At 35.4% G+C, this 10,664-nt stretch overlaps 1 protein-coding gene and 1 long non-coding RNA gene across 2 annotated transcripts; one reads left to right on the forward strand and one right to left on the reverse strand.

The window, feature by feature from the left end:
* Positions 1-3,867: 3,867 nt before the first annotated feature.
* Positions 3,868-6,003, forward strand: LOC120073834 (uncharacterized). Its single transcript, XR_016528804.1, has 2 exons — positions 3,868-3,999; positions 5,770-6,003. It is a non-coding gene; the product is annotated as an uncharacterized LOC120073834 (long non-coding RNA).
* Positions 5,672-10,358, reverse strand: LOC120073833 (uncharacterized). Its single transcript, XM_039026706.2, has 8 exons — positions 9,175-10,358; positions 8,969-9,101; positions 8,454-8,669; positions 8,098-8,253; positions 7,594-7,846; positions 6,693-7,093; positions 6,186-6,302; positions 5,672-6,081 (listed from the first exon to the last, which is right to left on the reverse strand). Exons 1-8 carry the CDS (start codon positions 10,356-10,358, stop codon positions 5,746-5,748), a joined length of 2,796 nt encoding a protein of 931 aa, XP_038882634.2. The 3' UTR covers positions 5,672-5,745.
* Positions 10,359-10,664: the final 306 nt, after the last annotated feature.

Below are 10,664 nucleotides of genomic sequence, written 5' to 3' on the forward strand. Positions count from 1 at the left end.
CTTGCAAAATCATTTAGGCTCCCCCTAAGTGTGAAACTCTCCCTCGAAGAACTTATGTTCCTCATAAGTGTATGAATATTAGTGACCAAATTCTTAGGCTCCCTCTCACCGAGACTTTTATCTTTCCAATGTAAAATGAAGATCCCTTCACTTGATGAACTTAGGCTTCCCTTAAGTTTGAGAATCTCTTCTCAACATGATGAAGTATAAACCAATGTGATCTAGAGTAAGCCTCAAGATCTACAACAATACAACCTTTTCCAATGCAAGATTAACATACTTGTGATTTTTCATAACACACAAAACAAATCGCTCTAATGATCTTAAAAAACAGTCAACCCTAAAGAGAAAGCAACCACTCCTTAAATATACACAACAGAAAGAACATGGAGATAACCCTAAAGCAGATTCTACAGTGCTTTAAAAAGGAAATAAGATCAAGAGAATACCAAATAGGATTTTCCAGATAAGGAAAAAAACTAAACCACAAAATTAGCATTTTCAAAATAACGTTCATTCTAGAACAATTAATGTAGAGACATCAGGAGTGACAATCTGCAATATATGAAACCCAACAAAGGTAACACACCCTTAAACAAAAATTGTCCATATTAAATCTCTAACACCGATCATAGTGCCATAAAAAGTGATCTAGAGAAGGAATGTGGGCTAAAGGAATGCTGAGGATTAACTTAGCATCTTCCAGCGAGAAAAGATCCACAATCTTTTGGTCATTCCAATTGTTTTTACTAATCAGACTGTCGACATATTGGTTTCACAAAGGTCATGGACGAGAGAGAATTTTGAACGTACACTCTAGAAGCACCCATTGATATGCATAAATATCAATAATGGCACCGTTATCCATTTTCCACCTTTCTCCTTGAATAGCCAACTCCCTACCCCATAAGATGCCTCGCCAAATATAAGACGGATGACTACTGAGACCTGCCTACAAAAAAATTTCTATGAGGGAAGTATTTAGCTTTAAGAGTTTTGGAAGAGAGAGTCTTCGCTATTTAAAATTACCAAGTGTGCATAGCTAAAAAAAGCTTCATTAAACAAGTGGATATCTCTTAAAACCCATGTCACTTGTCTTTTGGCCTTCTCATTCTTTTCCAATTGATCCAATGAATTTTACCCCTTATAAGAACTGCCCCACCAAAAATTTGCCATCAAACGAGGGTCCCATCAAAAGCAAATGAAGATCTTGCACAAATACATGTATTTATGAGTGATAGTGGTCAAATATAGACCACTACCACGATGATAAAAAAAAAACTTTTACGTAGATAAATTATTAAAAAAGATGATGGAAGGTTATCATTCAAAAAAAATTCAAGAAGAAAGGTTGATCAAGTGTGTTTCTTGATGAGAATCTTGCAATACTAAATAATTTAGTAATTATTATATGATTGTTTAAATCACTGTAAAAGATTTATCGCAAAATTTCTTATTTTATTCTCTAATTGGATTGATCAGGAAAAAATGTTTTTTTAAGAGGTCACCTTCATTTAAACAGGTTAAATACAAATACTCAATTGTTAATATTACAAAATTAAAAATAAAGACTAAATTGTTACCAAAAAAATTCCAACGTCTAACCAAAACGAGCTTAGCTCAACAATAATTGACATGGTTTTCCACCCTAGTAGTTGAAAATTCGATCCTCCATCTCCACAATCGTAGTACTAAAAGAAATTCAAAGTCTAATTAGTTAGTCTCATGAAAGTTGAGGATATTAACCAAAAATTATAAAAACATAAATATTCGGGGGTGTTTGGCTCACTAACATAAGTTGAGTTGAGTTGGTATAATATATCAATTCAATGTTTGGTCCTTCAACTTTAAATGTTGGAGTTGAGTTGGTATATTTTATCAACTCACCCCAACTCTTCCAATGTTTTCAATGGCTCCACCCATCAACTACTGTCCGTGACTATCACTGCCACACTTTGGGAACTAACTCCAAGCTCCAACAACCACCTCCGATAACAATTTCGACGACCAACTCCAATGACCAATTTTGGGCTCCGACAACCACAGGATGACACTCTAGTGACCCAACTCCGATGACCACCTTCATGTGACCAACTCCGATGACCAATTTTGGGCTTGACAATCACTTTCGATAACAAACTCCGGTGATCAACTCCGACAATAAACTTTGTAGGATTCAATAACCACCTTCGACTAAAAACTCCGACGAAAATCACCTTTGAGCGAGCAACTCTAACGACCAACTTCGAGCTTTGACAACCATCTCTGACCACAAAAATCCAACAACCAATTCTAATACCACCTTCATGGACCAACTTCGAGCTTTGGCAACCACCCCTAACTACAAACTCCGACGAAAATCATCTTTGATGATTAACTTTGACGATCACCTTCACTCGATCAACTTCGAGGACTTTGGGCTTCGAAAACTACCTCCGACGATAAACTTCGGCTACCAACTCCAATACCATCTTCATTCGACCAACTTCAAGCTCCGACAACCACCTCCAATTACAAACTACAGCAAAAATCATCTTCAATAATCAACTTCGACAAACCACTTTTGACTAGTATAAAACCGATGACTGTTAAAGTATGTTGTAGGGTTATTAATTATATAAAAGTAGCATTGTCTACATTAAGTGCAATATTTATACATAGCCATTTGTAAAATATATTTTTATTTAGTTGAATTCACATATCAAATAAGTGTTAATAATGTCTGAAAAAGTATGTATGTAGGTCAATAGTATGTAACACATAAGAAAACCATAAATGGAGATTTTTTTGGCAAGAAATAGTGAAAAATGAAGATTTGTTCTCTTATGATCCTCAAAATTTGAATTTGGAGGAATTGGAAGTGAAATTGTTGAAGAAATATGGTGACATTCCATTGCTCAGAGATGATGGAGGAGATTCAATTAAAAAAAAATTAATGATAGAGTAAAAATACAGAGCAACAAGAAGAAAAAGAAAAATAAGATGATGATGATGATGATGAAATTCCTGGAGAAAAATTAGGAACCAAAAGTATTGATTTTTCTTTGGTTTCCCATTTTATTTAACTATATTTCTACCAGAAATGTAGCCAAATGTTGTTTATTACCCAAAAAAAAAAAAAAAAAAAAAGAGAGCGGAAGAAAGAAAAACTTTAAAAATTAAAAGAAAAAATTGCAATCCATATTTTATTCAATACAAAGATGGATAGAATTATTGAATAAAAAAGTTTCAAAATAAAAATCAGATTATTTAAGCCCTGTTTGGTAACCATTTTGTTTTTTGTTTTTGTTTTTGAAAATTAAGTCTATAGACACTACTTCTACCCAAAACTCTTTTATTTGTTATACCTCTTACCAATAATTTAAAAAACCAAGCTAAAATTTAGCAACTAAAAATAATAGCTTTTAAAAATTTGTTTTGTTTTTAAAATTTGACTAAGAATTCAATCATTGTATTTAGGAAAGATACAAATCATGGTAAGAAATGGGGATAAAATAGGCCTAATTTTAAAAAACAGAAACAAAAAAACAAAATGGTTACCAAATGAAACTTTAGAATTCAAAAAATTACACCAAATTCCTTAGACATATGAACTCAACTCTACCTATAAATTTCCTTAGACATATGAACTCAATTCTACCTATAAATTGAGAGCAAATAAGTATGCATCCCAAATAAAGACATATAAACTCCACGGATATACAAACTCACAACTTCAGACATCATATCTCAATTGAGCGCCTTAAACATCCCGTTATTGAGAAGAATAATGTTTAGATCTCTTCAAAAAAAAAAAAAAAATTGAATATATATTATAATGTTAATATGTGCGAAAGTATTCCCCCAAATGGAATATCCATTAGAGTATACGAATCTAAATTCATCCAATTGAAGCTAACCACATGCAAACGCAACCTATAATGATATACTCCCAACTCCCGGGACCCAAATTTTCGTATCCGATTTTCCGCCATGGCAGCAGAATCGCTGATCATCGAAGTGAGTTTCAATAATCTCTTTCATTTTTCGTCTTTAAATTCTGCAAGGATCATCCTATTGGCAGTTCTCCTGCTCTCTAGAGTGTAGTCGCATAGATTTTTGCAGAATAATGTTGTATGCGACTTACATTGCACGGTTTTAATTCTATTAGGTTATTGTTAGCATAGCAATCCCCATTGCTGCGAGGCTCTGTATTTGTAGTGAAGCATGCACTGGACTTATGTTTGATGCATTTTCTGTATTGTTGTTGTTTTATTTTGTGCACTGTGATTGACGGAAGAGATTGTCTGATGTAAGGGATGATAGTAAGGTTTGGTATTCTAAATTTTCATGAAAAATGATAGGTAGTGGTTCTTAAATTAGGACTGTTTTTTAATTCAGATTGACTTGTAAGGTATGTTTTACTGGTTTTGATCTTTGGGCGAAAAGACTTCTTGTGATTTTGCTCAAGAAGAATGTAACAAAAGTTCTCATGTTTTCTGTTTGTATGATACTATTTTATAGCATAGTGAAACAAATTAGTCCCTAGATTATAATTGAAAGCACACTTAAGTCTGCGGGCTGCACTGCACTTTCATTGAAATAATGATTTAGTCCCAAACTTTCGAAGGTGAAGATTTAGTTCTTCGATTTAATTCCTATTCTGAAAAAAGCCCAAGTAAGATATAGCATGAGTTGATGTGGCAACCATATAGATACTACCACTCATCATCTTTATTCTTTTTATACGTGAGACTTAGGTGGTTGCTACTCAAACCTGCATTACACCTTAATAGATTTTTTAAAAAGGGAACGGTTTCAAAGCTGAACCATTACAAAATATTGACTGAAATGACTAAATCTTGACACACAAAAGTCCCAAGGACAGGACCATTAATTCAATGGAAGTACAATTGAATAGGTTCTGAGAAAGGTGCCTTCCGTTGATGGGTCTTTTCTGTTCTATCCTTTGTAGGAAGTCAGGGAAAACCTGGATCACCTTCTCAGAGAGTTTCAGTCTGCAAGATTAGTATGGAATTGTTTTTTTTTTCTTCAGGAGTTTGAGTTTGTGTTGCTCACCAGAGGGATATTTGTTTGATGATCAGGGAGTTCCTCCTCCACCCACCTTTCAAAGAGAAAGGTCGTTTCTTGTAGTTCACACAAGCATGTGCTTTGTTGTGGGATCTTTGGGGGGAGAGGAACAATCGAGTGTTTCAAGGTGTGGATGGGAACTCTTGTGAGGTTTGGTCCTTGGTGAGATTTCATGTTTCTTTTTGGGCTTAGATTTCGAAGAACTTTTGTAATTATTCTCTAGGAAATATCTTACTTAGTTGGAAACCTTTTCTCTAGTGGGGTTTTTTATGTGGGTTTGGTTTTTTTGTATGCCTTTGTATTCTTTCCTTTTTTTTCCTCAATGAAAGCAATCGTTTCTATAAATTTCTTTTCTTTTTTTTTTTTAAAAAAAAAAGATTAACATAAGCCATAATTTTAGTTATTATACTGTATGACAGTCCTATGCTTTTGTTCATTTGATCTCCATTCCTTGTAACATCGTAAACCCATCACTATCCTTATTGTAGTCTCATTTTACCTCTGGGAATACATATAAAGTAGCCATTTAAATTCATTCCCAGTTTTTAGTTTTCATTTAATTGGATTATTGACGAACTAAAACATCAAAAGTAACAAGGTATAGGGGAAAAAAAATGTAATCTAGATTAAAATTCAATGAACAGTAAGCAACCCCCAGTTTTAAGGGTCAATTTCTTAAAGAATGTTGAAAATTTTCAGGTTTCTAATGAAGGTTTCCCCTACAACGGAGCCAACCTTGATAAACACAGCTGGATAGCCAACTGGAGCATCTACTTTAATTTCGCAGCCTGGTTTAGCATGTACCTCCCCAGTCCATATATGTTGCCATGAAGAACTTTCATTCAAAGGAAAGTAAGCTTTGACATTGTTCTTTCCTTTGTCAAGGACAGGCACAACTAGGATCTCAGAACCAACCAAAAACTGCTGGTGACCCAATGTAAGCACATACTCATCTTCTGGGTAGTGAACAAATAGGTGGCGGCATATGGGTAGGCCCCTTTGAGCTGCTTCCTGTATTGTCTCGACCCAGACCAGAGAAGAAAGATCATCACATCTGTTTGGAATTTGAAAATATAGAAGTTGCAGATGGAATGTAAAAGGTTTTGCATATTTACCTTCACAAGTTGGATTCTGTAAAACTTCCAAGCACTATAGACCTTGGCAAAGCGAGCAAACTGCGACAATGTTCGGTCGTTTGAGTAGAATTGGCTGTTGCAGGATGGTTTGTTTCCCTGCATACAGATGACAGTTGGAAAGAGTGCTTTAACAAGACTGAGTATGTTGAAAATTTGTAGAGGATAATAATATTCTGATGCAAGCTTTATATCAGTCTTCCCAAAATGAGGCTGTCATTTGGGTACGAAACATACTTGATTTGTATATAAAGCTCGGTGCAGGTTATAAGCTTCCATATGTTTGGGGAATTTTACTGAGATAATCTTGCAGCATGCTTCTTATGCATTCAGCATTTCATGCGTTGATTGTAAATTTGATGTCATACATAACGTTCTTTTTCAGGCTTTGGTTGTTGTCAGAGAAAGGAGCAGAGAAAACAGAATAGGGAAAGTCTTATTAAAAAAAATACAGAATAGGGAAAAAGTAAAGTTTTGTTTTTAACTTACTTCGTGGGTTCTGAAAACAGTGGTAAAGGCATTTAACTCCATCCATCGTAGAAGCAGTTCCTCGCTTCTTCGGTATTTGATGAACGGTAAATTTACTGCACAGTACCCTCCTATATCACTGTGATTAAAAGCATACCCTGAAAGTCCACTGCTCAGAAGGCCGGTGACAGCACTCTTTATCCCATCATTGGCTTGCCAACTTACCATTTGGTCTCCTTCCCAAAATAGCATCCCCCATTTAGGACTGTTTCTGAAACCAGCTCTCATGAAGAAAACTAAGGCCTCTTGTGGGTCTTCTTTCTCCTTACCAACAAGTTTACTTTTCCATTCATCTGCAAATTCTCTGTTAATCTGCGCCCATATTTCTGGGTATCTGTTATGTGCAGTAATAGGATCATCACCTGAAATTATGGTTCTAAATCTGTGAGTAATGTTAATATCCCACAGCGGGGAAGTACGCAGTTCTGATTAAGGTAAAATCTAAAGTATTTTAGTGATTTTCACACAAATCTGAATCTGCTTCTTGTTCCGGATACCAACACAAAAATGTTGAAAAAATAGGGAATCTGGAACTCATTTGATGACCCTGCTTTGTGGGCATTACGAAATTTCATGTTCATCTAGACTTGGAAGGTCTATGTTCAAAGAAGAATGTAAGATTGATCACTGCATATAACTGCTTCCTTTCTAATCCATCTCTAACCGTGGAAAGGGCCTCATGATTTCTATGAAGCAGTTAAGATTTTTAGTGATAGATCTTTTTTGAAAAAGAAGACTTTTTTAGCGATCCATTTTAAGAAAATCAATGTAATAATTCCCCCTAAGTATAGTACTCTTAGGTAGTTACTTTGAAATTGAATACAAATATTAGCATTGAACTGTCATATTTTCTTAGTATAACCTGAATAGAGGGTGGCATCTATGGGCAAGCCTTCGCCAAAATCAGCCATCCATCCTCTCACACCATCATCCACCATTTCTTGAAGAATTTCCTTGAACCAACTGGAAGTATTTGGGTGAGTAAGATCCAACATTCCCACATCAAAAGCTGTGTTGGGAACCATGTAGGGTTCTCCATTCTTCTTCTTTACTAAGATCCCCAACGCCTTTGCTTCCTCATAAAGGTTTCTCCTTCTGTTCTGCTTCTCATCAGTCTGAAGTCATGTACAAATTTGAAACTGAAATGATTAATCTTTACTATTTTATCTCAATTTCTGTCCATTTAGGTAGCCATTAAGAAGGCAGTGTATATTTCTATCAGGTGGAAAACAATATTTTACAACATAAAGGGGAAAAAGAAGAAAAGTGCATAAATATCCATGCTCTTAACATAATGCAAGTCGAGTAGTAACAATATTTCTGATTTGGTGATTGCAGAATAATTGAGTGTGGAAGAAGAAAATACCGGAGCTAGGCAGGGATTGCAGTATGTCATTACTTTTATATGCCAAGCACCAAGATCTTTAATTAATTGTTTCCATCCAAAGTACCTTGTTGTGTCAACTTCCCAGTTCCACCACAGTTGTGATCCAATTACTGTTTCTCTCTGCCCCACCCAGTCCTACGTAACATTCTTCTTTTAGATAAGGAATAAATCTAAAATAATGTCTATACACTTTAGAAAAACTATACCATTACAAAAGCATGTAACACTATATAACTGTGCATCAGTTTCTGCATTTGGTTTGATCTACAGTACAGGATGCTCAATTTGATCAAGAAATCTATTACTAACTTTTGGAAATGACAAACTTATACTACCTGCAACCAAAATGCAGAAATGGGAACTTCATGAGCCTTTAGATCGTTCCAGATTTTGCGTACGGCATCAGTGCCACCCTGCATCCCTACTACAGCACCTGATATTATCCATCCAGGAAGCTCTGGAGGCCTCCCAATGGTCTCGGTGAAACGTTCAATAAGCTCTGAAGGTGAGTTCCCATGCAATATCCTTCCTTGAATTGAATTGCCATGAATCTGCAATCTCCAGTTCATAGAAAATAGGAATACTGCAGGTTAAAAATTTGTATATGAGCAACTTACTTCGGCTTTAAGGGGTATCCTAAGATAAAGAGTTCAGATCTTTTTTCTCATCATCATCATTACTATTATTAGAATTTTTATTCCTCACATTCTCTATCTTTACTTTTTTGGTATTGTTCTGTTATGTTTCTTTTTTACTTTCTCCTTTAGCTTAAACCAAACCTCTATTCAAACGTTTCATGGCTTTTTAGGTTGGTGAAAGGCAGTGAAGAGCTATAGTTTTGAAAAGCTACCTGAATCTGAACTCTATCATTCTTTGTCAGATCAAATACAGAGTACTCATATCCTTCAAGGTACAGAGACCTCATTTTGGATGTCATGTAAAATGGAGAGGGAGCATATGTAGTACTCCAATCGCCTCCAGCCCTGAAGTAAAAGAAATTTCTTAACTTAGTTTTAGAATCAACAGATGAATAACTGTACTGTTTGTCTAACTTACCTGTAACTAACTAGATTAGCTGCAAAAGTGATAGGTTGATCTCCTCGACCAATACCCTGTTCTTGAACAAAGATTGGCACTCTTTTTCCCTTGAAGTCCATATGAGAGAATTGCTCTCCAAAACCAAAGAATCTTTCTTTCTCTTCACTTGAATAGGTCAAGAATACCCTGTTGAATGCTCCAAATTCCTCAGCTGCTCTCAAGACTTCCATTTCCTCTTCTGAAGAAGAAACTCTGACAAACCCTTTCAGTTTTGGCAAAGACCAATACCATTCAAATTTCCGTTTCCTTAGCCGATGCAATCGAAACTTAAGCCTGCTGAATCCCCCTCTTGAATGAGCCATTTGGCGATATTCATAGCTGGGTTGGCCAAGCATCACTTGAAATCCAATTTGGCTGCTGTTTTTCTGTTCAAACAATACCCAATACCTTGCAGAAGCAGGAAGAACTTTTGAGTTGCATTTTATATCACCATTGAAACCAGTTTCTTGAAGCCTGTTCTTCTTCTTCTTCATCATCATCTTCTTCTTGGTATTGAATATTCTGCCATTGATGAGCAACATAGGGAACTTAGTATCTTTCTGATGGCTTTTCTGGTCTAATCCCAAATACCCAGATGGAAAATGGTGATCTTTAACCTCCAACTCATGATCCCAACCATTGATCTCCTTGATATCATCAATTGTTTGATGATTACAAACCAAATGAACAGCCCCATCTTTCACAGCAAACGAGCCTCGACTTTCTTCCACCTCAGTTTCCACCATTGCTGCAGATACGAAAGCTTGGCCTGGGATTGTTGACCAGATTGATCTGGTGGGGTGAGAGAGATGATAAATTGAGAGAGACCCACCATTTTCAGACCTCCATAGAAGCTGAAAATCATGTCCGATTGAGAAGGCTTTGTAGGGAGGAAGTGTTTGAAAATTTGCAGAGAGGTCCCCCTGAAGTAAAGGAAATGAATTTGGAGGTGAAGGGAAAGGATTGTTGAGATGCATGTGATGTTTTTTGGTGATTTTGAGGTTTGTCATGGTTGTGATTTGTTGGAACAAACAGCAGAAGAAGGCCGTGGAAGTTCCGAAAAGTTCATATAGACACTGGAAAGTTTCTGAAAGAAAAGTCGTTGTTTGCTTCCATTTTTTTAGATGGTTGGTACGATCAGGACAATTACTTTTTGCTTGCATCTTTAGGATATGTAAAATTTTGACTGTATACGAGAACTGTCCTCACGTGTTTTATTTTCAATTTGTTTGTAAATCTCTGAAATTTTAATTATATTTTGAAAAAAATAGGGTCTGTCTAATTCTATTTCAGTCTATCTTGCAAGTTATATAATATTACAAAATATTAATTATACAAAATTTGTTTAACATAAAATATGCTCATAAATAAATTAATAATAGTTTATTGTCAACTAATATTAATAGGTAATTACGAATAATTTACCATAGTTTAAATTAGAATATATTTTTTGAGTCTACTATCAACTG

This window comes from Benincasa hispida, chromosome 3 (genome assembly GCF_027475165.1).
Source record: "Benincasa hispida cultivar pf3 chromosome 3, pf3_genome.v1.1, whole genome shotgun sequence".
NCBI classification, from domain to species: domain Eukaryota; kingdom Viridiplantae; phylum Streptophyta; class Magnoliopsida; order Cucurbitales; family Cucurbitaceae; genus Benincasa; species Benincasa hispida.